Here is a 27,336-nt window from a genome sequence, read left to right as displayed (position 1 = left end):
ATTTTTGAAGTATATGGTATGGCTAATTATTTTGTAGAATGTTTCTCTATTTGGGTTCATCACAGTTTCCTTCTTAGATTCAGGTTGTGTGCTTTAGCTGGAAACTACTATATAGTCTATATCTCAGCGAAATCCAAATGGTGTACTCTTGTGTCTTACAGGGAAGTCTTCTGACCAACTGGCCCTCCGTCCCTCCTACCATAAAGGAGGAGGAAAGCAGTGAGGAGGAACCTGCAGCAGGCACCACATCGAAGGAGCAGGAGCCCACCCCTACAGATCTGGACGCAGTGCGAACGCCAGAGCCGTTGGAGGAATTCCCGAAGCGTGAGGACCAGGAAGGCTCCCCGCCGGAAACGAGCCTGCCTTACAAGTGGGTGGTGGAGGCAGCTAACCTCCTCATCCCTGCTGTGGGTTCTAGCCTCTCTGAAGCCCTGGACTTGATCGAGTCGGTATGTTGGTCACAACACTTCACAGTGGGCACGGAACACCCCTAGCAGGAAGTGCTTCTCTCGCGGGCCCACATCCTTTTGCTCATTCCATCACCCTGCTAACAGTTACTGACTTGATGCTGAGTGCCCAGCCCTGACCCAAGGGCTGGGGACACCAGGGTCGTCACCATGCAGTCCCTATCCTTGGGGAGCTCCCGGTGTGTGCAGCAGGAGTTTGTGGTGGCATCTGACCTCTATGTATGGCACAGGGTGGGGTGGGAAGTCTGCCCAGAGGAGGTGGCACTGCACTGAGTCCTAAAGGTTGACTGGCAGGTGACAGCACAGGACAGTGTGGTATTTGTGGCATCACACATGGTTGGGTCTCCCTGAAGAGGAGCCCAGGAAATGCCAAGGCTTTGTGCTGGTCTTGGAGTGGTGAGTGGGTTCTGGTTACTCAGGGTTGGGGCAGCCATTGAGCCTGTGTTGTGGTTACTGTGTTGGCTGTGGGGTTGTGTCCTTTGAGGAGGGCTTCTTGGTGTGACACCCCAGCTCCTGGCTGCATCGGCCAGGCCTGCTGTATAGAGCGGGTTTTGGGAGGTGAAAGACCAGAGCCCTGGTCACTAGGGTGGGGAGTTCATTATGGGGGTCCGTGTTTGCCTTCCCACCCAGGTGTCCCATCCTAGAACATCTAACTGCCAGGGTCTGAGCTTAACATACAGTCTGCATGGTATCCTGTGAGGTGTGTCATTTCTGTTTTGTAGGTGAGACTGAGGCTCAGAGAGGTCAAGTAGTATACCCAAGGTTGCACAGCAAGTATACTTGGTGGTCTTGACTGCCATGCTATGCTCCTGCTACTACCTGATGAAGGGTTGGGGGGCCATCTACTCAGGCCTTTTTTACTCTAAGTCTCACCTCTTGACCCCAGTGGCTGGGACTGGACCCAGCTACGGGGTCTGTCTGTGGTGCCCCCACCTCCAGGGAGTGTCAGAGGCACTAGCACGTTCTTAGATTCTCAGCACAGCTCTGAAGCAAGCACTGGGCCCCATCCCTCCCCCTAGCCCTGAGGAGAGTGTTGAGATGAGAGTTGGCCCCTCTGTGCCTGGCACACTGTGTACCACAGCATCACCTCCCTTTACCCCAGACTGTTCTGTTTTTTTTTTTGCTTGGCAGGCACAGCTCGCTTGTATTGAGCACCCACTGATTGCTGGAGCCAGTGCTTAATGAGTAATTACAGTACCTAACATTGGAGTGCTTGCCATGTGCCAGGCCCATCACTTGCTACCTAATGTGTAGGCTCTTAGTTGGTCTTTAATAGCCTGTGAGGTGGGTAGTGGACTCATCAACAGTGAGAGCACCCCACGCTCAGAGAGGTTAGGAGACTTGGCCAGGTTCACACAGCCGGTGACCTCCAGGAACAGGAGTTAGACCCTGCTGTCCGGCTCAGAGCTCAGGCTCTTTTCCACGACGACCTTCAGCGCCTGTTGGGGGAGTTACTGCATGTGTGGAAATCCTGTCTTCCCTCCTCTGCTCTGCCCACTTCAGTGGTCCTTGTAGGATGTACTTCTGGTCTACCAGACACTGTCAGTGCTGGGTCCTCCCTGAGTTGGGTTGTGGGCCTGAGGTCAGTCCTGCCCCCAGCTGGCCTCCACCCTTAGGAGTGAACTACTCTAGGGAACCAGACTTCGACTTTAGTGTCTGGGTCCGCTCAGAGGCCAGAACCCAGAGACCAAAGTGGAAGCCTCTGTGTCCAGAAGCCTTTTGGTTTGTGTTGTGATTTATTGGGTAAAGGAGGGAAAACCTGTAGTGACTCGCGGGCTTGTTCTAGAAGCTGAGTAACTTCGGGAAGACTGAATCTCCTTAGCTCAGCTTCCTTGGTATGAAAGGGAAAGTAATGCTTCCCTAGCAGAATTGTGGGGATTGGAAACAACTTTTGTGAGCTGCCCCAAGGAGGGATCAATGATGAGTTACATCCCATTCAATGCTCTATATTTCATTCTATAAAAATATCTGCAGGCTGGGTACTGTGGTTCATGCCTGTAATCCCAGCACTTTGGGAGGCTGAGGTGAGAGGGTCACGTGAGCCCAGGAATTTGAGACCAGCCTGGGTAACATAGTGAAACACAGTCTCTATAAAAAATATTTTAAAAAATTAGCTGAAGCTGGGTGCAGTGGTTTACACCTGTCATCCCAGCACTTTGGGAGGCCAAGGCGGTCAGATCACCCGAGGCCAGGAGTTCGAGACCAGCCTGGCCAATATGGGCATGGTGGCACACACCTGTAGTCCCAGCTACTCAGGAGACTGAGGCAGGAGAATTGGCTTGTACCTGGAAGGCGGAGGTTGCAGTGAGCCGAGATTGCACCACTGCACTACAGCCTGGGTGACAGAGCAAGTTTCCGTCTCAAAAAAAAATAAATAAATAAATAAAAAATTAGCCGAGAATGGTGGTACATGTCTGTAGTCCCAGCTACTCGGGAGGCTGAGGCGGGAGGATCACTTGAACCCAGGAGTTCAAGCCTGCAGTGAGCTGTGATTGTGCTACTGTACTCCAGCGTAGGCAACAGAGTGAAACCCTGTCTCTTTAAAGAAAAAAAGAATCTATGAAAATATAGATGTATAGTCATAGAAAACTTTGAGGAAATGCATGAAATATTAATGATTGGTCCTGGGCTGTGGGATCATACTTGACACTTACATATTTCCCTTAATGAATGAGTCCTCTTGTATTAAGAGCATAGTAATTGCAATTCCTAACCTCCCTCCCTGGACAGGACCCCGATGCTTGGTGTGACCTGAGTAAATTTGACCTCCCTGAGGAACCATCTGCAGAGGACAGTATCAACAACAGCCTAGTGCAGCTGCAAGCGTCACATCAGCAGCAGGTCCTGCCACCCCGCCAGCCTGCTACCCCGGTGCCCAGCGTGACCGAGTACCGCCTGGATGGCCACACCATCTCAGACCTGAGCCGGAGCAGCCGGGGCGAGCTGATCCCCATTTCCCCCAGCACTGAAGTCGGGGGCTCTGGCATTGGCACGCCACCCTCGGTGCTCAAGCGGCAGAGGAAGAGGCGTGTGGCTCTGTCCCCTGTCACTGAGAATAGCACCAGTCTGTCCTTCCTGGATTCCTGTAACAGCCTCACGCCCAAGAGCACACCTGTTAAGACCCTGCCCTTCTCGCCCTCCCAGGTGCGTGGACCCCACTCTGGCTGCTTATTGGGTCGGTACAGACACCTAGTGTTCAGTGCTGGGGCAAGGGTGAGCAAAACCAGACCTGGCTCTGCCCTCATGCAGCTTATGCTCTGGTAGGAAGACCAGTTAACTAAAAAAGACCCAGAAAATGTGATAATCAGGATGAAAGAGAAGGTTTATGGTGCTGCATATGTGTATCTAGTCTGGGCAAGTCCAGGAAGACTGCCAGGAGGAGGAGGAGGATGCTGGTAACTGGGTAATGAAGGAGAGAAAGAGAACTGTCGTGTTTGTTCAGTCCATGTGTGGAACCTATTTCATAGCTGACTTGCCAGCACTGGGGAGCAAAGATGAAGATGATGGGTTGTCCCCAGCACTGGCTGGCCCTGCCTGGTCCTGGAAAGACCTGGGATAGCCAGTGCTGGGGATGGGCTTGTAATGAATTAACCAGAATAGAGTGTGGGAAGTGCCATGTGATAGCAATTGCGAAGTCATTGAGAACGCACTGTTCTGGGTGTTGCCCCTGGGTGCTCTGTTAGTAACACACAGAGCCTCGGGAACCGGGATGTGTGCCAGGGTCTCTCTGAGATAGAGGTCGTGGGGGGCACCTGGCCTTCCTGCAGAGAGGTGTCTGGGATGGGTCTCCTTGAGCACCTTGACCAAAGGCACAGAAAAGGAAGGGCAGATGTGGAGTGGTGGGGGGTGGTGCAGGGCCTTGGTGGGCCTAGGTATAACCTAGGGCTTTGGCTCTCATTAGGTCTGTTCTTCCTGTGAGGCTGTGGGAGAGAGCGAGGCCCTGAGGTGGCCTGGTGCAGGAGGCGACCCTCTCATCACGGGTCAGGATGGCTAGTGGCATTTTGAGAGAGACCCTGTGTCGGTTTGCTCCAGCTGCTTAACAGAGTACAACAGACTCGGTGGATTCGACAAGAAATTTAGCAGCGTTGGTTTCTTCTGAGGCCTCTCTCCTTGGCTTATAGATGCTGGCTGCTCCTTTGTCTTCACGTGGTCACCTGTGTCCTAATCTATTATTTTTTCTTGTAAAACCTCTTATTTTATAATGTTATAAGGACACCAGTTACTGGATTAGGGCCCACTCTAATGACTTTATTTTTTTATTTTTATTTTTTGAGACGGAGTCTTGCTCTGTTGCCCAGGCTGGAGGCTGGAGTGCAGTGGCACGATCACAGCTCACTGCAATCTCCGCCTTCCAGGTGCAAGCAATTTCCTGCCTCAGGCTCCTGAGTAGCTGAGATTATAGGCATGAGCCACCATGCCCAGCTAATTTTTTTGTATTTTTAGTAGAGACAGGGTTTCACCAGGTTGGCCAGACTGGTCTCGAACTCCTGACCTCAAGTGATCCACCTGCCTCAGCCTCCCAAAGGGCTGGGATTACAGGCGTGAGCCACCGCGCCCAGCCTCTAATGACTTTATTTCAACTTACCACTTTATTTTTTATTTTATTTTTTTGAGATGTAGTCTTGCTGTGTTGCTCAGGCTGGAGTGCACTGGTGTGATCTCAGCTCACTGCAGCCTCCACCTCCCAGGTTCAAACAATTCTCCCACCTCAGCCTCCTGAGTAGCTGGGATTACAGGTGCCCGCCACCATGGGGTTTCACCATGTTGGCCAGGCTGTAACTTACCACTTTATTTATTTATTTATTTTTTGAGACGGAGTCTCGCTCTGTTGTCCAGAGTGCAGTAGCGCAATCTCGGCTCACTGCAATGTACGCCTCCTGGGTTCAAGCAATTCTGCTTCAGCCTCTCGAGTAGCTGGGATTACAGGCGCCCACCACCATGCCTGGCTAATTTTTGTATTTTTAGTAGAGACGGGGTTTCACCATGTTGGCCAGGCTGGTCTCAAATGCCTGACTTCAGGTGATCCACCTGCCTCAGCCTCCCAGAGTGCAGGGATTACAGGCGTGAGCCACCGCGCCTGGCCTAACTAACCACTTTAAAGGCCCTATCTCCAAGTATTAATGCAGTCCCATTCTGAGGTGCTGAGAGTTGGGACTTCAGGATGTAAATTTGAGGGAGACACAGGTCAGCCTGTAACATTTTGCAAGTGAGGGCTGCTGGCTGGAGAAGGAAGGCAGCGGGTCCCTGAGCTACTATTTGGGAAGCTCAGGATGATGGAGCGTGGTGGCCACCCTACTTCAGAGACCCCATTTAGGGTGGTGACCCTGAGGGTTGCAGATGGCTCTCTGTTATAGCACCTTCAGGGCAGGGAGGGAAGAGAGGGAGCTTCAAAGGATGGATGTTAGCTTAGATCTAGATTTGAAACTCACTTCTAGCGCTCAGTGCAAGACTCAAAACCTCTCTAAGTGTTGGTATTCTTATCTGTAAAAGGGGGATAGTAATAGTGCCTATGTCTCAGGATTTGTGGTAACTAAGTGAAATTATTTGTGTGAAGTGCTTAGCACTGGCAAGAGAAGGTGCCCTCTAAATGATAACCCCACTGCCACCAGCATCACTACAACTGTCACATGCCTTTTGCCTTCACAGGTCAGTTCAGAGCTAGTTTTATTTCTTCTGAGAAGGAGCCACTCTCCCACAGTGGGCTTCCTGTGCCTTAACTGCGTCGTCAGCACTTGAGTAGAGATGGCAAAAACTAGGATTAGGGCGACGGAAGCCCAGAGGCCTGTGTGAACCTGCTTGGTGGGCTTCTGGCATCGATCTGTCCCAGTCCTTGTTCTCTGGTGTCTGATGGGTCAAGAGGGGACCTCAGTATCAGAGCAGACGTTTTGGGGGAGGGGCTCAAGGATCTCTCCCCATGACCCCCTGAGGTCTCAGGGATACACATGCAGGTCATCATTTTGTCTCATTCCCTCTCTCTTCTTTGGCAGTTTCTGAACTTCTGGAACAAACAGGACACATTGGAGCTGGAGAGCCCCTCGCTGACATCCACCCCAGTGTGCAGCCAGAAGGTGGTGGTCACCACACCACTGCACCGGGACAAGACACCCCTGCACCAGAAACATGCTGCGTGAGTGCTGCAGTGCCCCCCACCTTCGCCGTCCTCTCCCTCAGCAACACCAGACCATAGGCCTCAGGACCACTGGTGGAACAGTGGGGAGGGGGCACCCTTGGAATAACACTGAAGACTGTTTTAAGAAAGCCCTCTCCTTTCTGGCCACCACGATTTATCATTTTTATCAATATAGTTTTGGGCTCCACCTTGTTGTTGTTGTTCTTTTTGAGATGGAGTCTTGCTTTGTCACCCAGGATGGAGTGCAGTGGTGCAACTCGGCTCACTGCAACCTCCGCCTCCCGGGTTCAAGCAGTTCTCCTGCCTCAGCCTCCTGAGTAGCTGGGATTACAGGCACGCGCCACCACAACCAGCTAATTTTTGTATTTTTAGTAGAAACGGGGTTTCACCGTGTTGGTCAGGCTGGTCTCAAACTCCTGACCTTGTGATCCACCTGCCTCAGCTTCCCAAAGTGCTGGGATTACATGCGTGAGCCACTGCTCCCAGCCAAAAAAATTTTTTTTAATTAGCTGGGCATGGCGGTGTGTGCCTGTAGTCCCAGCTACTCGGGAGGCTGAAGTGGGAGGATTGCTTGAGTCCAGGAGTTTGAAGCTGCAGTGAGTTATGATTGGCTACTGCACTCCAGCCTAGGTGACAAAGTGTGATTCTCTTTCTAGTTTGTTTAAAAAAAAAAATCGGTCTAAAAAGGTGATCTAAAGCGTAACTTAGATAGGTTTCGTGAGAAATGATTGTCCGTTCAAACCAGAATCTTGGACTTCGCATCTAAGCCCTTAAACACATGCTGTCACTACAAAAGGCATTGATACTTCTCTCTCTCCCTTTCTTTCTCATCCATGTGGCCTCATTTGCTGCCTCCTTCCAACTCCTTTTTTCTATAGGAAGAAGCATCTCCAGTGCTCTTCATTCTTCTTTAGATCCATATTTCCATCTGGTTCCTTCTGAAGGCCATCCTTTAACCATGTAGTGTGGGCCTGCTGGCGATGAATTCTAATTTTTATATTTTTTGCTAATTTTTCTAATTTTTTGTAGAGATGGGGTTTTGCCATATTGGCCAGGCTGGTCTCGAACTCCTGACTCAAATTGCCTGCCTTGGCCTCCCAAAGTGCTGGGATTACAGGCGTGAGCTGTAATCCAGCTGTTATTGCTTTGTAGAGAGTCTCTTTAGTTATCCCTCAAATTTGACAGGCTGTATGGTGGTGTGTTATTTCTCTATTTTTCTCCCCCCTGGCTTTCATTATGAGACTAAAGATTCAAACCTTGAGCTGAGGAAGTGTTTATTTCTTTAGTTTTTCTTTCCCTGTCTGCCCCTTCTCCTACCTTAGGAATTCCTTCATATATAGGCTGGATTAGTCTCTGTGTCTTTTTCGTCTTCATACACCTCTTCGCCATCTTAAGCCATTTCCTTAATCTGCGGAGAACATGATGGGATTGTTTTCTGATTCACTAGTTTGGTTGTCTGTGGTTTCCAGCTTGCTGAGTTCTCTGATTTACAGAGCTGCATTTTTTATCTCCAAGCAATCTTTTGAATTCTCTTTTCAAGTCAGCCTCCCTGCCTCCCTGAGTTTTCTTTTTGAGACAGTCTTACTCTGTCCCTAAGGTTGAATACAGTGGTGTGATCATGGCCCGCTGCAGCTTCTACCTCCCAGGCTCAAGCGATCCTCCCACCTCAGCCTTCTAACTAGCTGAGACCACAGGTGTGCACCACCATGCCTAGCTAATTTTTTTGTTTTTTTGAGAGACAGGGTCTCACTGTGTTGCCCAGGCTAGTCTTGAACTCTGGTACTCAAGCAGTCCTTCCGCCTCAGCCTCCTAAAGTGCTGGCATTATAGGGGTGAGCCACCAGGCCTGGCCTCTCCCTGAGTTTTCTAATGTGTGTATATACACTCTTTTTTTTCTTTTTTCCGAGACAAGGTCTTTCTTAGTCACCCAGGTTGGAGTGCAGTGGTGCAATCATGGCTCACTGTAGCCTCGAATTCCGGGCTTGAGTGGTCCTCCTACCATAGAGCCTCCGGAGTAGTTGGGACTACAAGCACCACCATGGCTGGCTGATTTTTTAATTTTTAGTAGAGGTGGAGTCTGTGTTACCCAGGCTGTTCTTTAACTCCTGGCCTCAAGTGATCCTCTCCTGTCAGCCTAACACTAATCCCAGAGCGTTAGGATTACAGGTGTGAACCACCGCCTTTGGCCACATGTGTGCTCTTAGTCCTTGTTGATGCCACGAATTAGAGAGGTTCTGGAATTTCCTCATGTTCCTCAGAAACTCCATGTCCCATGGAGATGCTTGAGTGGCTCAGATTCACCCCTGTGAGTTGTGGTTTGAACTGTAAGATGTGTACATTTAACTTGTGCTTATCTGTCTTCACTCTTCCTTACAGAGGGGGATCTCTGTGTGTCCCAGATGGGGGATAACAAGGGTTTGGGAAGAGACTGTGGATCCCTGACTAATCTCTAGGTCCTGAGGAAGGAAGAAAAGAATGGTCTGCACTTGTTCTAGTTTTTTATCTCCCCGTGGAGTGGCTGGCCAGCTGCAGGAAGTGGAGGCAGCCAGGCCCCAGGCTGCTGTTTCTAGGAGTTGGCCTCATCACCCAAGTCCCTGGCTACCTGGGGTGTTTCTGTCATCCTCTAAGTGCCCTGGTTATGCCATGAGAGTCAGCCATGGTGGCATCTCCAGGTGACTAAGGTCACATACCAGCACACAAGGGCTCATGTTTGTGGAACCTGGTAGCTTCCTTCAGAGCTGACACTTGCCCACAGCCAGCCTAGCCCAGCCCCGTACCACCAGCCCTGGCGCTCTGGGGCGTGAGGTGCCTTTTCTGCCCCCCTGCTCCAGGGCAGGCGGAAATCAACCATGGTGGGTCTACATCTGATAGAAGCATCTTACAGTTCTGTTTCTGGACCAAACCATCCTGGGTTTTTGTCTGCTCTGCTGAAGGGTTCCCTCCACGTGTCCATCACCTCGGTGAACTCTCAGGATACCTGGGAAGATGCTGGCCTCACCTCTCACCCCTCCTTTCCCCATTGTGCTGCCACCATCCTTCTCACACAGGCTCTCCAGGGAGAGCTGGGCAGGATGGGATCTTCCTGGGTTCCCAACTTGCTCCGTGCCTCTCTCACTGTTCCTGAAGTGTGGCCACGGACTGCCTTGTTATCTGGAAAGTCCCAAGTCTGGACCATGACTGAGCAGCATTCTCGGCTATCTGCCACCCGTCTGGGGCTCCTGGCCCCTCTTAGACTCCCCTCTCCCTTCTGTTTCCCCCGAGCCCCTGACCTTGACCTGCAGGGTGGGGAGAGGGATGGGAAGAGAACCTGTACTGGGGCCAGAGGTCACACTGGGGGAAGGTGGAGCCAGGGCAGCAGAGTGCCTGGCGTCGGCCCCTATCCTGTCACTGGTTCCCCCGTTCTGGCCCCTGGCAGGTTTGTAACCCCAGATCAGAAGTACTCCATGGACAACACTCCCCACACGCCAACCCCGTTCAAGAACGCCCTGGAGAAGTACGGACCCCTGAAGCCCCTGGTACGTGGTGTGGTCGCTGCCACGGATCTCTGCACAGTGGGATCCCTTCGGTTCATCCAACCATGTTCAGTCCACAGGACCCTTCCCTCTGAGGTCTCATTTGATTCTTCCTCCTGATAAGATGCAGAGATCCTGATAGTATAAATGGGGAAGCCGAGGCTGCTCCTTGTCACTTCCTCAGACTGCTCCTGAGCACCTGAGTGTGCAAGCAGGCGCTGGCTGGTGCTGGAGACGTGGTGGTATCCCATGACACTCAGCCTCAGGATGGGGGAGACTGATGTGAAATACAAATAACTTAAACACTTTCAGGCAAAGATAAGCGCTGGGCCTAGTTCAGAGAAGTGGCAAATTGCTGCTCTGGCCTGTCTTCTGACCAACTCCCAGTTCTCTACAGAGCACTGGAAAGCCCCTCGGGGACGTCTTTCCTGCAGTGTGCAGGCTGCCTTTCTCCCCTACTCTTCCCAGTTGATGGGATGGTTGTGTTTTCTCTATGAAAAAAGGAGTTGGCACCTTGGCCTTTCTGAAACACACAGGTGTTTTAGAAATCAGTGGAGGGTGAGAGAAAGGCATGGTTGTGGAGGCACTGGACTGTGAACAAGGTCTGCAGTGGGTCCCCCTGCTGTTTCTCTCCACTGCGTGGAGCCTCCTATGAAGCCCAAGGTGGCTGGGGGCTGAGGCTCCCCTGGGCCTGCCATGGAACTGATTCTAAGTCAAGCAGACTTTCCACGGACCAGGCTACATGAGCCGAGGTGAGGCACTAGTTAGTGCTCCTTTCCTGTTGCAGTGGAGATTCGGCTCCTCTGTACTAAAATATCTGCATGCTCTCCAAACAGGTGTGAGGGCAAATCTCATGACCTTGGTAGCTGTAATTAAAAGTTTGCGGGGGCTTTTCGGATGACTTATGAGGAGTGGCTGTGCTTCGCACCTTTTGCTCTTAGTAGCACTCTCCCTCCCCTGTTCTCTGTTGCCTGAAGCTGGAGAGGTCCTTGGAACCCCCGGGACTCAGAAAGGGAAATGGGTTTGAGAGCCCCCATTAGTGTGGAACAAAGGGTTGAGTGAGCCTGGGCTTTTGAGCTGTAGGGGTCCTAATTCAGCAGTTGTGTGACTGTGTGCCAGGCTCTTGATCTCTGAGCCTCTGTTTCTACTTGCTTAAGATGACAGTTATTGCACAGGGCTGTGTGAGGGTTACTGTGCATCTCTGGGCTGCTCCCAGCCATGGCAGGCCCCCGGGAATCAAGGTCATCAGCTGCTTGTCCAAGGCAGCAGTTAGTGGTTGTGAATGGTGTGTGTGAGATCTGCATCCTGGCGTCAGGGCTTCTTCCTGCCTTACCCAGGACAGCCCAGTTGCAGCTGGGTTGGTCCCACAGTCCCACACACATACAGCCCGAGTATGGTGCCTTACGTGGGCTGCCTCATGCCTACCCACAGCCGCAGACCCCGCACCTGGAGGAGGACTTGAAGGAGGTGCTGCGCTCTGAGGCTGGCATCGAACTCATCATCGAGGACGACGTCAGGCCTGAGAAGCAGAAGAGGAAGCCTGGGGTGAGTAGGCTGGGGGTGGAAGAGCCTGGGCAGGGGGAATTGGAGCCGTGGCATGGGGGAGGCATCTGGGGACAGGTTGTAGAAAGTGAGGCTCTGGGGAGAATGGGGGCGCAGCATGTCCCCTTTGCCCCCTTTCTCACGGTGGTTGTCGAGGAAACTGACAAGATAAGGACAGTGTCTCTGGGACCCTCCCCTGCTCCGCTTTGAAGGATTCACTTACTTCTCCAGCATTGTGTTCTGACCCTGCTCAAGTGGGGCTGGGCTGGATGTGGTGGATGGAGCAGCGATTACGACCCAGACTGGATCTCCCCTTAGTGTTCAGGGGGCAGAGACAGATGCTAGACAGACACACCATGACTGAATTTACAGGGTACCAAGGGCCACAGAAAGGGAGGTTCCAAGGGAATCCTTTGGATGGAGGTGAGGCGGTCAGGATGAGCCAGTCAGGCCAGGCAGCGCTGGGCTGAGTGTCAGGCTGTATGAGCTGGGGGTGGGGGGATGGGTTCAGGTGAGGTGGAATCTGCAGGGACTCCTGGGCAGGGGAGCAGGGAAGGGACTGTCCCAAGCCTCCATTCTATGCCAGCCTCTCTCCCACTGTGTTGTTAGCTTTCATGACAGTGCGCTATCCCTTCGAGTCTCCTTGTGCTCCTTTTTCCCAGACTGCTCTCCTCAAGGGAGAGCTGGGAACGGTGGGATGTACAGGGTGTTAGGTAAGGAGGGGAGGTGGGCAGTCAGCCTGGGTGGGACTTGCCCGAGCTGGCATCCCATGTGCAGGTGGAGAGAACTTGGCCTCTGGCCTCCAGGGTCCTCCCTGGCCTCTCCTTGGTGGTGGGGATGGTTGTGAGCCGTGGCAGCCCCTGCTGAGTGCACTGTTGGGTGGAGTGGGGGTGTGACTCTCAGCTGCTTCCTGGTATCGGAGCAGACCCTGGACCTGCTTCTGTGAGGTGCATGGTTAGGAATGGGGCATTCCTTGCTTGTATTAAGCATTGCAGAGGGGCTTGTCCTGAGGGGTTTGTGTTCCCATATTACTGGCCTGTGGGTGGTATTTTAGGTGTTACTGGGATGATTCTCTGCTGGGCCTGTTTGAGGGGCTGTGTCTGGTCCATTTAGGGTGAGAACAGGTCACTTTGTGGTGGAGGTTCATGCTGTGTTCCTGTTCACTGTTGCAGCACCTGGCAGGACAGGGTCTACCTTGGGTAGAGAGTCTAATGGGGCCATGAGGCCTAACTTTCCCAGCCCCCCCCCATTCTTTTGACAGCAGATTCCCACCAGCTGGGCCTTGCTCCAAGTCTGCACTGCAACAGGGCATGGTTTTGTGACCATCCATGGCCATGACCATCCAGGCGCTGACCATGGGGAATCCAGACACTCACCCTAACCCCCTTCTATCTGCAAACCCCCAGCTGCGGCGGAGCCCCATCAAGAAAGTCCGGAAGTCTCTGGCTCTTGACATTGTGGATGAGGATGTGAAGCTGATGATGTCCACACTGCCCAAGTCTCTGTCCTTGGTAAGGCTTCAGCCACCCCCATCCCACTCCAGAGCTGCCCCCAGGAGGATGAGTTCTCCTTGGAAGGCTTCTGCCCCTTGGAACTGTTGAGTTTTGGAGAGGACCCTCAAGGTAGAGTTAGTGTAGTGACTCTCCAACTGGGCTTCTGGAACGCTGGGCTCTGCAGGGAGGGGCTATCAGGGAGGGTGCGTCTGGGCACCCACTCATGGCTTCAGTCAGCAGCTCTGCTTGTCTCTCACAGAAGGTTTTGTTCGGCAGAGTTGCGCGGCTAGGACATGTTTTAAAACCATGCGTCTGGGTCTCCAGCATCCTCCCAGAGAGGGTCAGTGATGTGTCTTTTTTTTTCTTTTTTTTTTTTAATCGGAGTTTCGCTCTTGTTGCCCAGGCTGGAGTGCAATGGTGCCATCTCGGCTCACCGCAACCTCCGCCTCCCAAGTTCAAGTGGTTCTCCTCCTTCAGCCTCCCAAGTAGCTGGGATTACAGGCATGCATCACCACGCCCAGCTAATTTTGTATTTTTAGTAGAGACAGGGTTTCTCCATGTTGCTCAGGCTGGTCTCGAACTCCCGACCTCAGGTGATCGGCCTGCCTCGGCCTCTCAGAGTGCTGGGATTACAGGCGTGAGTCACCGTGCCTGTCTTAAGGTATAGCCAGGCACTTGGGCACATCAGTCCTAGGTTGGGTGCTATACGGCCCCCAGGCCAGTGCACTTGCTATGCCGGGTGCTACAGTCAGGTCGACCTCAGAAAGGGGGTTGTTGCCTGTGCAGAGCCTGGGTCCCCAGAAGCCAGGGTGTGCTGCTGATCCCTCTCTGCTCACAATGGGGTGAGTTGGCTTGCCCTGGCTCAGAGCGGGGAGGCGGTGAGAGGCATGGCGGCGTCATGAACAAAGGTTAAGGGTTGCCTGATCTTCCAAGTAGACTGCTGCCCTCATGGTCCTTGCAGAGCCTTGTCCTGGCTAGGGGTCCCTGACAGGCTGGGGACCTGCAGCCAGGTTACTGCAAAGAAAAAAACGTCACTGCAGGGAGTGAGGAGCACAGATTGAGTCAGGTGGGCCTGGGTTTGAGTTCTGACACCATCACTGCTCTCTGGGATCTTTCAGGTTCCCTGAGCCCCAGTTAAAAGCCTATAAAAGGGGTGCCAAGCCTAAGTCAGGAGGGCACAGTGCCAAGCAGAGCAGAGAGGCTGGAAAGGCGTGGGAGGGGCTTTGTGCAACTCTGCTGTGCTTGGGGTTAAAGCTGCGTCTTTATGATGCTTGTGGATGTTTCTGGTCCCAGGAAAACTAGGAACAGCCTTGGCTCCTCCTGAGGCTTTATGTGACAAAGGCAGCATTATTGATTATGTTATTACTCGATAATGCTCAGTAATACTCCACATTTATTGATTATGTTATTATGGCCTGGGAGCTGCACGGCACCCATCCCAGGGCTGGTGTGCCCCCAAGTACCTGACTGTGCCTCCAGACACATCACTGAATCAGGCTCTGAAATGCACACAAATGTTTCTTTACTTGATTACTTGATTTTTTTTTTAAGTAAGAAAGTTCTTTAGAACAAGATTAAGTTCTTTGCTTAATTTTTTTTTTTTTTGAGATGGAGTCTCGCTCTGTCTCCCAGGCTGGAGTGCAGTGGTGCGATCTCGGCTCACCACAAGCTCCACCTCCTCCCAGGTTCACGCCATTCTTCTGCCTCAGCCTCCCAAGTAGCTGGGACTACAGGTGCCCACCACCACACCCAGCTAATTTTTGTATTTTTAGTAGAGACGGGGTTTCACCCTGTTGGCCAGGATGGTCTCGATCTCTTGACCTCGTGATCCGCCTGTCTCGGCCTCCCAAAGTGCTGGGATTACAGGCGTGAGCCACCACTCCTGGCCCTTTAATTAATCTTTTAAGTATAAAGTAAGATTAAGCTCATGTAAACTCCCCATCTGAAAGCAGAAACTGAGGCTTGGAAAAGTGTGTATCCTCTTTCAGGTCTCAGCAGCCAGGTGGTGGTGCTGGGGTGGGATTGCGGGTTTTCTTTTTCCCTCTCACAGCTTCTGGCAAAATGGTGACTCCTTGACTTGGTTTTGGTTTCAGCCGACAACTGCCCCTTCAGACTCTTCCAGCCTCACCCTGTCAGGTGTCAAAGAAGACAACAGCCTGCTCAACCAGGGCTTCTTGCAGGCCAAGCCTGAGAAGGCAGCAGTGGCCCAGAAGCCCCGAAGCCACTTCACGACACCTGCCCCCGTGAGTGCTGTGGCCATCCCTGGGGGTCCTGTAGTGTCTGCCTTCTTAGCTCAGGGCTGAGTGCTGGCCATCCCTGGGGGTCCTGCAGTGCCCGCCTTCTTAGCTCAGGGCCTTTGCATAGGCTGTTCCTCTGCCTGGGTGCTCTTCCTGCTACTTCCCGTGGCTGCATTTGCTTAACTTACTCTTCTGATCTCAGTCTCAATGCTGTTTCCTTAGGGGGAAGCCTTCCCTGGCCCTACATTCTGTAGAGATACCCCCATTCTGCCATTCTCTCTTTTGTGGCCTGGGTTTCACTTGTAACTAAGTCATTATCCCTGTATTTGGTTTGCTGAGTACATGTCTGTCCTCAGGCAGGGGCTGGCTTCAGGCTGCTGACCCATCTCACTGCTCCTTCTCACCCGCCTCCTGGCTGTGGCTTCTCCTCGAGGCTGGTGCTGCATGCGGGGGCGGGCAGTGCATGGCCATGTCTCCTTGTCCAGCTTCCTACTTACAGTTGAGGAAGCCCACAGCCAGGAATTGACTTGTCCAGGGTCACAGGGAATGTGGAGAGAAAATAAGAAGGCTCTGGCTTCTAGGGGAGGGAGGCTTATAACTCCACCCTTCCCTGGCCAGGATCACCAGGGTCTGTTGGGAACACATAGTCCCTGCCTGGATGGTAACCCTCTTGCCTCCTCCCAGATGTCCAGTGCCTGGAAGACGGTGGCCTGCGGGGGGACCAGGGACCAGCTCTTCATGCAGGAGAAAGCCCGGCAGCTCCTGGGCCGCCTGAAGCCCAGCCACACATCTCGGACCCTCATCTTGTCCTGAGGTGCTGGGGTGTCACGAGCCCATTCTCATGTTTACAGGGGTTGTGGGGGCGGAGGGGGTCTGTGAATCTGAGAGTCATTCAGGTGACCTCCTGCAGGGAGCCTTCTGCCACCAGCCCCTCCCCAGACTCTCAGGTGGAGGCAACAGGGCCATGCTCTGCCCTGTCGCCGAGCCCAGCTGTGGGCAGCTCCTGGTGCTAACAACAAAGTTCCACTCCCAGGTCTGCCTGGTTCCCTCCCCAAGGCCACAGGGAGCTCAGTCAGCTTCTCCCAAGCCCAGGTCAGGCCTGGCCTCATCTCAGACCCTGCTTAGGATGGGGGACGTGGCCAGGGGTGCTCCTGTGCTCACCCTGTCTTGGTGCATTTTTTTTTGGAAGAATAAAATTGCCTCTGTCTTTGTGCTGGTCTGGACTCTGCCTCTCTACTGGGCCCTGCTCATGGTTCCCTGGTGACCTAGGGGCCTCTTCTGGGATATGGGGACCTGAATGCTCATCCTCAGAGGCCAGCCTTATCGGCACAGCCCAGGCCTGAGCCCTTGACCCTGTTTCCACAGAGGGGCACAGTGAGCTGAGAGCAATTTCTCTCATCTCTGCACCCAGTGGGCATCTCTGCAAAGCTCTGAGTACTATTAGCCATGGGGTTGGGCAGGGGTGGGCAGAGACTGGGGGTGGAGGAGGACGATGGGTTGGTGCAGTAGGGCCTTGTCTGGCCCTTGCCTTGGGTGGCTCACCTGCCCACTAACAAGCCCCTGCCTCAAGCTGAGCCTGGCCCCCAGGTCAGACTAGTAAGCAAGGAAGAGGGGTGAAGGCAGCTGGGCAGAACCCTCTAGCCCCATTGGGCAAGGCTGAGCAGGAGGCCAGGATGGGCCAGAGCCTCTGCCCTTGTGGCCCTAAATCCCTAGGGTTGTGGCAACAGAGCACAGTGCTTGGCAGGTGGTTGGGAAGAGTCACTGGGGATTGAAGAGGGGAAGATGCCAAGTCTGAGAATGTCTAAATGAGGAAGTGATGTTTTCAGCAGCAGACTTCATGGGACAGGCACACGGCCATCCCTGTGGGCAGAGGTTGAGCGGACTTGGGGCAGGTCCTCACCTGGGGCAAGAGATGCGGCCAACTCTAGAGGGATGGAGACTGAGTTAATTAGGGCGCCAGAGTTCAGATGTGTCTGGCCTCAGACACACCCCTTTCTGCCTGCTGAGCTCCCACCTACGGTCCCCCTACTCCTGTCCATTCACATGCAGGCATGCCATGCTTGGTCCTGGCAGTGTCCCACTTCTTGATCTAAAGCCGAGGAGGAGCGGGGGCTCTGTGCTTCCCACCCGGCACCCTGCAGCCCATGTGGCTGGGCCGCATGCTCCTGCAGGTTCCATAGATGAACCACACCTAACTCATGCCCTGAGCTTTTGTGATTTGTCAGCCTGGAGCCTGTCCCCTCCCCAACTTCTTCCCCAGGCTCTGTCACTGGCCGCTCCCTACAGGCCTTGGTCACCCAAGGTGGATGACGTATGCCCCACGGTGAGGATGGAGACTGCATTACCTTGTCTCCTACAGCTCACACCAAGACTCGGTGGAACAACTTTGTCAAACTCAAATGCAGTGCGCTGCAGGTTAATGATGAAAATTCCTGGGCCCTCTGAGTCAGGTACCTGGGATGGAGCCTGCAAAAAGGGATTTTTAACAAACCACCAGTGGGTGATTCACATGCAGGGCATTGACTGGCTACACTCTGAGCTGACGCCTGTGAGGCTCCAGGGGCTTGTACCCCGTGCCCTGTCTTGCCTGAGGTCTTGCTCATTCCCAGGGACTGCCCTGAGTCCGTTTCCTGTCCTGGAGGGAGGAGACTGTAAAGAACAGAGTGGCTGCAGGTAACAGCAAGCTTAACATACCATCCTCACTGAGCTCTGTGTGCTGTGGGCTTGTTCTTTGGTTCATGCATTAAATAAATACTTACTAGGCCGGGTATGGTGGCTCATGCCTATAATCCCAACACTTTGGGAGGCCGAGGAGGCCAAATTGCTTGAGTCCAGGAGTTTGAGATCAGCTTGGGCTGCATCATGAAACCCTCTGTCTACTAAAAAAAAAATACAAAAAATTAGCTGGGCATGGTGGCATGTGCCTTTAGTCCCAGCTCCTCGAAAGGCTGAGGTGGGAGAATCACCTGAGCCCAGGAGGTGGAGGCTGCAGTGAGCCGAGATCATGCCACTGCACTGCAGCCTGGGGAGCCAGAGGGAGACACTGTCTCAAAAACAAAAACAAAACCACACTTATTGAGGGACCTTCCAACCCTACCCCCACATGTCTGGCATAGTTGTAGTGCTGAAGGTACAGCAGTAAAGGATAGAAACCAGACCGGGTGTGGTGGCTCATGCCTGTAATTTAGTACTTTAGGAGGCTGAGGTGGGAGGATCACTTGAGCCCAGGAGTTTGAGACCAGCCTGGGCAACATGGTGAAACCCCATCTCTACAAAAAATGTTAAAAACATAGCATGATGGCTCATGCCTGTAGTCCCAGCTACTCAGGAAGCTGAGGTGGGAGGATCTCTTGAGCTGTGGTTGTGCCTCTCTACTCCAGCCTGAGTGACAAAGCAAGACCCTGTCTCAAAAGACAAAAACCAAAAAAACTACCTTATTCTCATGGAGCTTAAATTCTTCATTTTTTTTTTTTTTTTTTTGAGACGGAGTCTTGCTCTGTTGCCCAGGCTGGAGTGCAGTGGTGCCATCTTGGCTCACTGCAAGCTCCGCTTCCTGGGTTCACACCATTCTCCTGCCTCAGCCTCCTGAGTATCTGGGACTAAAGGCACCCACTACCATGCCCGGCTAATTTTTTTTTTGTATATTTAGTAGAAACAAGGTTTCACCGTGTTAGCCAGGATGGTCTCGATCTCCTGACCTCGTGATCCGCGTGCCTCAGCCTTCGAAAGTCCTGGAATTACAGGTGTGAGCCACTGCGCCCGCCCATGGAGCTTAAATTCTAAAAAGCAGACAGATATAAACCAACCAATTGATATAAAATGTGCCAGAGGGAACACAAACTTTGAAGTAAAGCAGGGGGTACCATGAGGCCAGTCATCTGCTCAGAGAAAGTGGGGAGGAGTCAGATTTGACACAGCTCCTGGCCATCATGGGGACAGGGAGAGCCCACATGGGAAGGCAGATTGGTTGCCACTCAGGAGGTGCTGGGGGCCCAGCTGCTGTTTGATCATGAGTTTGGGGAACTTGGTCGTGAGGATTGATCCAGGCCTGATGTTTCCCAGGCTAGTGTGGCAAGCAAGAGAGAGTTAGCCAGATAGCGCTGAGGGGCAGAGGGCCTGAGTTCAGGAAGGTAGTACAGGAGTGGAGGCGCTGCAGTCAGCCTGGGAGAGGGACAGGCAGGAGGGAAAGATGAGGCTTAGTTAAGATGGCAGAGGGAGGCTGGGCGTGGTGGCTCACATCTGTACTCCCAGCACTTTGGGAGGCCGAGGCGGGCGGATCACCTGAGGTCGGGAGTTTGAGACTAGCCTGACCAACATGGAAAAACCCCGTCTCTACTAAAAATACAAAATTAGCCAGGCATGGTGGCGCATGCCTGTAATCCCAGCTACTTGGGAGGCTGAGGCAGAAGAATTGCTTGAACCCAGGAGGCGGAGGTTGTGGTGAGCTGAGATCACGCTATTGCACTTACTCTAGCCTGGGCAACAAGAACAAAACTATCTTGGAAAAAAAAAATGGCAGAGGGTGAATGTTCTGGCAAGATCCAGATGATTGTCTGGCATTTGGTGGCCAGCATGGCCTGGAGGTGAGAGGCTCACAGATATAGAGGCTGTGGTAGATTGTTCCAGCAATGGCTCCCAAGGGATCACTGCTCCCTGTAGCTATTCCCATGAGTGGGTCATGTGGTTGGCTTTGCCTCTGGGGGACTCTGGGAGAATCTGCTGAAGGAGGTGAGAATTCTAGTTGTTCTGGTTGAGACTCCAGACATGTGAGTAAGGCCACCCTAAACCATCTAGCCTCACCTGATCTGGCCCAGACTGGAGGAACTGCCCATCTGATCACAGAGTCATGAGAATAATAAATCAGTATTGCTTTAAGCCCTAAGATTGAGGATGGTTTGTTACACAGCAGAACCTGACTGATACAGATGCTGGCATGAGGAACTGGGATATGTGAGTACTTGTGTGGTCCAGGATAAATGATAAAGTGTCCTGCTTCTCAGAGCAAGGCAGGGACTGGGGCAGGAGCAGGCCGCAAACCTGTTTTGATAGGCCAGGAGTAGTTTGGGAGTCTTAATTAGCCACTTTCTCAGCAGACCTTGGTGTATCACGAGGAAAATCAACACTGAGCCATGGGCTCAATAGGGTTGGGGAGAAACAGGAGACCTAGGGTTCCAGGAACTTTGCGGGAAATGAATGGGGTGAAGGATTCTGGAGTTCAAAGCCACTGTGACCATACCTGTGTCTTGTTCCCCAGAGCTGAAGGCACTGGGGAGAGATGTGGCTCATGGCATCTGGCAGACTCTCCCAGGTCCTCCTGCGGTCCTGGGTAGAGCTCTTACTTTGGATCAGACAGACTTGGGTGTAAACCCAGCTTAGCTCTTGGGAGCTGTGTGTCTCTTTAATGCACTGAGCCTTGGCTCCTTGGCTGTAAAATAGGGAGAATCCTTCAACTTCAGACTTGTTGAAGGGATTGGGAAGAACATGGCACATACTTGGTGCTCAGATAACATGGGCTCTTAGTGTGTTATTACTTAGTATGTTTTTAGATGTTAGTTTCTCATTTCTTTGTTACACACAATATACCCTGCAAAGGAGAAATTAGTACCCACGTTTCAGGTGAGTGCGGGGAGGGAAGATGGTAGATAGTGGTTGAGTCAGGACTTGATCCCAATCCTGGACAGCAAGTCTGGCATTTTAGTATGCCCCATTCCATGCCATCCTCTGTGACATACTGTTAAGGGATCTTTGGGTTGTCACTTTTCTGGCCAGAAACATCTGTGGCTGATGGCACCTTTACCCGAATTCTTGTCCTGTGTCCAGGAGGTATGCAGACAGGTGGAAGGTGAACATGATGAAGAGAAGCTTTATTGAGTGTTACAACAGTTCACAGGAGACCCTCAGTGAGTAACTTCTCTCTGTAGGCAGATGGTCTGCAGTGTTAACTCTCAGCAGAGAGGAGTCCCTGGAGGAGGTTGCTCCTCTCTGCTACTGTTTGTCCCGTTATCTCCAGTTATCAGCATAGACAGTAGCTTCTCTCTGCAGCTGGTCATCCCTTTCTCTGTCCTCTCACCTGCTCTGGCTGAGCCCAGGACTTTTATAGACCTCAGAGGGGGTGAAGTGCATGCTGATTGCTCCGTGGGTGGCCATGGCAGCAGGGAGGGGGCACCACAAGTCCCCACTCCGGTCCTCGGGACTGGCAGCTGGCTCCCAGCCTTTAGGCCTCCTTGGCCTGAAGGAGGGGCCTTACTGGGGACCCGCCCCCTTCTGCCCAGGAATCTGACTCCTGCTGCCATTCATGGCCCCTGGGGTGCGGCCCCAACCCTGCTCCCAGATGGAGCAGGCGCCGGGAGAGGAGAGAGTCCAGGCAGCAGGAGCAGACACCCCTGAGCCTGCAGGGATGGGGAGCATTCCCCGCCTGAGAATGCAGGCTGCAGAGATGCCCAGGTCCTGCACCTGGAAGGGCCACTACAGCTGCACCCAGGGAGCTCCCACCCCGCCAACTTGGAAGGGGTGGGGATCCTGCTTGTCCCCAGCACCTGCCTACTTTGTGGAGCAGGAGGCCCAGGTCTGCAGCCACCAGTCAGGTGGCTGCAGCTGCACTCAGACAGGCAGATCTTCCCTGCTCCCAGCCCCCCTAAGAGCAGGGGAAGGCTTGGATCCACAGCTGCAGTTTGGGCAGCTGCAGTAGGGCAGAGTTCCTGCCTGCTCTGTGGAGCCGGAGGCCTGGGTCGGCAGCTGAGATTTGGGCAGCTGCAGCGGCCCCGGGGGAGCACCAGATCCATGGAGTGTGCAGCTCCCGCGCGCCTCCCTGCTGCAGGTGCCTCCCTGCTGCAGCCCATGTGATGGCAGAGGCCACTGACAATACCTGTCAGCCAGGGTAGGAGTATGGTGCCATAGAAAAAAACCATAAGCATTAGATAGAGGTTCAGTTAAAATCTTTCCATCGGAGTGCAATATTCATACAGAAGAGTACATGAATCCCACGTGGCTGTGGATATGTTTTCACAAAGTGAACAGACTCGCATAACCAGCACCGAGATCAAACAACAGAACAAGAGCAGCACTGGAAACCCCCTCTCCACCCACGAAGGGTAACCGCCATCCTGACATCAAACACCAGCTTTGCTTTGCCTTTTTATTTTCATTAGATATTATGTCAACAGAATTTCACATTATGTGAGATTCATCCAAGTAGATATGGGTAGTTATCATTTGTTCATTCTCATGACCGTTTTGTTTTATTTTCTATTTTATTTTATATATATATATTTTTATATTTTATTTTATCTTATACATAGTCTTACTCTGTCACCTAGGCTGAAGTGTAGTGATGTGATTTCAGCTCACTGCAGCCTTGAAATCCTGGGCTCAAGTGATCCTCCCACACCTCAGGCATCCGGAATAACTGAGACTGCAGGTGCACCACCATGCTCGGCTAATTTTTTTTAATGTTTTTATAGAAACAGGGTCTCACTGTTGCCCAGGCTGGTCTTGAACTCATGGGCTCAAGTGATCCTCCCGCCTCGGCCTCCCAAAGTGGGGCTGGGATGAATTAGAGGCATGAGCCACCACACCTGGCCAATTTTATTTTTAATTGACAAATAATTGTGTATGTTTATGGGGTATGATGTGATGTTTTGATACGTTTATACATACATAGTAGAATGATTAAACCAAGCTAATTAACATATTACCTCGCATACTTATTTTTTTGTGGTGAGACCATTTAAAGTCTACTCTTCTTAATTTTGAAATTTACAATATTTTTCATTGTGTGACTTCCACAATTTACCCATTATCTCAAAGGACATGTGGATTGCTTCCAGCCTGGCTATTACACGTAGTGCTGTTAGCACCTCTGCCCAGCCACCCCACAGTCTGGGAAGTAAGAAGCACCTCTCCCTGGCTGCCATACTGTCTGAGAAGTGAGGAGCACCTTTGCCTGGCTGCTGTGCCACCCTCCAAGTGTGAAGTGGTAGGCTTGTGTGTGATCTGTCTGCCCTCTCCAAGTTTGCATTTTCGAAATTAAAGTTTACTTATAAATTAAAAAAAAAATAGAGCTGTTATGCACATCTCATCCTCAGGTTTTGGTGAACTCTCGTGCACATCTGGTTTATACATATCTAGGAGTGGAATTGCTGGGGATGGATTCAATTAGGCCACTTGCCATGCACTAACTTTGTGAACCAAGGCACATTATGTAGGTGTTTTTTTTTTTTTTGAGACGGAGTTCTGCTCTATTGCCCAGGCTGGGGTACAGTGGTGCGATCTTGGCTCACTACAACCTCCTCCTCCTGGGTTCAAGTGATTCTCTTGCCTCAGCCTCCTGAGTAGCAGGAATTACAGGCACGCACCACCACGCCCCCTAATTTTTTTGTATTTTTAGTAGAGACTGGGTTTCGCCATGTTGGCCAGGCTGGCCTCAAACTCCTGACCTTAGATGATCTGCCCACCTTGGCCTCCTCAAGTGCCGGAATTACAGGTGTGAGCCACCACACCTGGCCGTTATTTAGCTTTTCTGAAACTCACTTTTCATATCTCTATATTGGAAATAAAAATACTTGCCCCTCAGTGTTGTGGCCTGGACTTAATGGAATTATTTCAGCAAGGCACCTGACCTGAATATAGTTCCTCTCTCTTCTTCCTCTGCCAGCCAGAGCACCCTCTGCCCCAAGACACAGCTTTTCCAGGGCACTCTCTTTGCCAGGAACCCTTAACATGAACCTGCAAAGCTTGCCTGTTGCCCAGGGTTGGTGGGGCTGCCTTTCCCACTGCCTGTTGGCCAGCTGCCCTTTGGGAGCTTGGAGGATACCTTCAGAAGGCTCAACAGAATGCTCCAGGCTGCCACTACATAGTGACAGACATCAGCTCTATCTTGCTGTGTCTTGACAGAGCCCCTGTGGGTAGCGCTTCCACCAGGCTCACTCCCTTATGGCCCAATTCTGAGAGTTTCAGGAAGAGTAAGTTTTCCTGGTCCTATTGGCCTGTGGTTTATAGACATATATTCTCCACATCACTTTTTCCCCCTATTTCCTGTATGTCAGTTCTCTAGTTCATGCACTTCATTAATCACTGTCATCCAGAACTTTTTTTTCCCCCAAGAAGTCTTTAATACTTCGTGTAAGCAGTTGAAGGGGCCAGCTGGGTGGCAGTTACGATTACTTAAAAAAAAAGCAGTGAGCCTAGGCAACATAGTGAGACCCCATCTCTACAAAAAAATAGAACTAGCCAGTTATGGTGGTGCACGCCTGTGGTCCCAGCTAGCTGGTAGGCTTCGACGAGAGGATTGCTTGAGCCTAAGAGGTTGAGGCTACAGTGAGCTATGATTGCGCCACTGCACACCAGCCTGGGCGACAGAGTGAGGACTCTGTCTCAGCAAACAAAAAAACAAAAAAAACTTAACAGTTAAGATTTCCTCCTGAAAAACTTTCAAAAGACAAGTCTTCTACCTGCTGTTTAAAAAAAAATAGTTTAATTTTTGACCAGATAACATATTGATATATATTCCCATGTAAAAGATTCTAAAGAGTAAGTAGTAAAGAAGGGCTCTCTCTTGTCTTCCCTGGAGGCGGACAGTATTAGTTTCTAGTGAAGAGGCAAGCAAATTTTTCTATTAGGCAACAGGTTGAAAAAACATTTTAGGCTTTGTGGGCAGATCTCCATTCTAGAGTATCCTTAAAGAGAAATTTTATGCAAAAACAAGCACATACATATTCATGTCTTCTCCCGCAACTCTCCCCAAATGGTGGCATACTGTATAGACTGTTCTGGACTTATTTTTTCTTTTTTTCTTTTTTTTTTTTTTGAGACGAAGTCTCACTCGGATTGCAATGGCATGATCTCGGCTAACCGCAGCCTTCGCCTCCCGGGTTCAAGCTATTCTCCTGCCTCAGCCTCCTGAGTAGCTGGGATTACAGGTGCCCGCCACACGCCCGGCTAAGTTTTGTATTTTTAGTACAGATGGGGTTTTGCCATGTTGGCGAGGCTGGCCTCGAACTCCACACCTCAGGTGATTGGCCCGCCTCCCCCTCCCAAAGTGCTGGGATTACAGGCTTGAGCCACCGGGCCTGGCTTGGACTTGGTTTTTATCAGTTAAACTGGAGGTTGGCAAACCATGGCCCACCAGTCAAGTCCAGCCTGCCACCTGTGGTTGTAAGTCATTTTATTGGAACCTCTGTTCATTTGTTTACATATTATATGTGGCTACTCTTGTGTTGCAGTGGAAGGGCCGAGTAGTTGCAACACAGACTGCGTGGCTGGCAAAGGCTAAAATATTTACCATCTGGCCTTTTACAGGAAAAGTTTGCTGACCTCTGAGCTCAACGGTGTGTCTCAGCCTTTCCATATCAGCACAGAAAGAGCTTCCTCACTTTTTTTCAAGGCAGCATAATATTTTGTTGTGTGGTTGCAGTATAACTTATTTTTAATCAGGCCCTTTTAATGGATATTTAGGTCATTTTTGACCTTTTTTGTTGCTTAAGACAGGATCTCACTATGTTGCCCAGGCTGAACTCAAGCGATCCTCTTGCCTCAGCCCCCAGAGTAATAGGCTACAGCTGTGATTCAGCACACCTGGCTCATTTCTAACTTTTTTGCTGCTGCAAATAATGCGGCAATGAATAAGCTAGTACTTAGCTCATTTTCCACATGTGTGATTATATTTACAGAATGAAGCCTGGAAGTGGAATTGCTCAATCAAATCCTGTGTGCATTGATAATGTTTATAGCTATTGTCAAATTGCCCTCTGTGGAGGTTGTACCAACTGACATTCTCACCAATGTTATGAAAGTGCCCATTTTGCCCTACCTTTGCCAGCAGAGTATTTTAAGCCTTTTGATATTTATCAATCTGCCAGGTTAAAAAAGGAGGTAGCCCAGGGTAGTTTACTTTGCATGTCTTTTATTCTGATGCATTGCTTGTTCTTCCATGCATTTACGAGGCGTGTGCTCCTTCCTCAGCTGGCAGTTTACTGTCCTGGTCTGAGGATCTTCTGGGGACTGGTCTCTCTGGCTGACTTTTTTGTGTCATTTTCACAAACAAGCTTTTGAGGAAAAAAAGTCTTAAGGACAAACACATGCTGGCAATTAGCACCGTCGACGTTCCAGATATCGGGGCTGGGAAGGCAGGGTGAGACCTGCTGGGTGTCATTGTTCTGCTCTGAACTGGGAAGACTAACTTTCAGAGGGTTCTTGGTGTCCTCTTCCTCCATAGCGCTCCTGTTGACACAAACAGCCTCATGTTCCTCCAGCTTTTTGATGGGGACCACGTGGCAGGCGTTGTATTTGCAGGTGGCCATCTTTTTGGCTTTCTTGGGGTTCTTGATCTTGCATGATGCCAGGTGGTACTGGAATCTGCTGAGTGGAATTCGGTGGTGAGGATCGTAAGGGCAAATTTCAAAGGCTTCTGGCTCCATGAGAAATTCTTGAAGCAGGGTATCTCACTGCTCAGAGTCTAACGGAAATGCTTCTTGTGGAGAAGCCCTTTTGTAAGAAGGATGGAGTTGTCCTCTGCCCAGTTTTGGCCCTTGGGATTCTGTAGGTGACAGTCTTAACTTGTGGTCTGTTCTCTAGGACCATGAGTGGTGGATTAGAAGAGAGATGAGGAGCTGCCAAAAGCAGCTACACAGAGAACAGAGTTAGCAAATGGCACCTGAGACAGAACTATATACAGCAGATGCAAGAGCCAAAAACCCACAGCCACTTGACTCAGGGATATACTGTGATGTCAAGCTGCAGTCACCGGTGGTCACAATGGGCAGCCTAAGTCATCAGGAGGAGGCTATCATGCACTGCTTGCGAGGGGTGGATGGCTTTGGGTAATGCTGCCATCTAAAATTGTTCATGGATGTATGTTGTGACTTAAGTCTTTTAACTGTACGTATTTGTTTTTTGTTTTGTTTTTGGCTTTTTTGAGACAGAGTCTCGCTCTGTCGCCAGGCTGGAGTGCAGTGGTGTG

General features: G+C 51.5%; 2 protein-coding genes across 2 annotated transcripts in view; one reads left to right on the top strand and one right to left on the bottom strand.

Annotated features, from left to right (window-relative positions):
• Positions 1-16,591, top strand: part of MYBL2 (MYB proto-oncogene like 2) — a 48,408-nt gene extending 31,817 nt beyond the window's left edge. The window contains exons 10-17 of the mRNA XM_030826428.1: positions 162-449; positions 3,198-3,611; positions 6,455-6,594; positions 10,012-10,111; positions 11,540-11,653; positions 13,057-13,161; positions 15,237-15,386; positions 16,065-16,591. Of these exons, the coding sequence (XP_030682288.1) occupies positions 162-449; positions 3,198-3,611; positions 6,455-6,594; positions 10,012-10,111; positions 11,540-11,653; positions 13,057-13,161; positions 15,237-15,386; positions 16,065-16,193 (1,440 nt within the window). The 3' untranslated portion in view covers positions 16,194-16,591. The remainder of the gene's footprint in view (positions 1-161; positions 450-3,197; positions 3,612-6,454; positions 6,595-10,011; positions 10,112-11,539; positions 11,654-13,056; positions 13,162-15,236; positions 15,387-16,064) is intronic.
• A 9,675-nt stretch (positions 16,592-26,266) lies between these two features.
• GTSF1L (gametocyte specific factor 1 like) lies at positions 26,267-27,112 on the bottom strand. The gene is made up of 2 exons (XM_003253590.4): positions 26,516-27,112; positions 26,267-26,440 (listed from the first exon to the last, which is right to left on the bottom strand). The coding sequence occupies exons 1-2, from the start codon at positions 26,792-26,794 to the stop codon at positions 26,348-26,350; spliced, it is 372 nt and encodes a 123-aa protein (XP_003253638.1). The 5' UTR covers positions 26,795-27,112; the 3' UTR covers positions 26,267-26,347.
• Positions 27,113-27,336: the final 224 nt, after the last annotated feature.

The sequence above is a fragment of the Nomascus leucogenys genome, chromosome 13 (assembly GCF_006542625.1).
Source record: "Nomascus leucogenys isolate Asia chromosome 13, Asia_NLE_v1, whole genome shotgun sequence".
In the NCBI taxonomy this organism is placed as follows: domain Eukaryota; kingdom Metazoa; phylum Chordata; class Mammalia; order Primates; family Hylobatidae; genus Nomascus; species Nomascus leucogenys.
The sequence above is the reverse complement of the archived record's forward strand: the minus strand, read 5'-3'. Positions and strand labels throughout refer to the sequence as shown.

Excerpts from the sequence above, each read along its gene's own strand:
- GTSF1L (XM_003253590.4), bottom strand. The coding sequence starts at position 26,794 with ATGGAGCCAGAAGCCTTTGAAATTTGCCCTTACGATCCTCACCACCGA. Across the intron at positions 26,441-26,515 it reads AGAACAATGACACCCAGCAG|ACTTTTTTTCCTCAAAAGCT; the intron begins GTCTCACCCTGC and ends TTTGTCCTTAAG.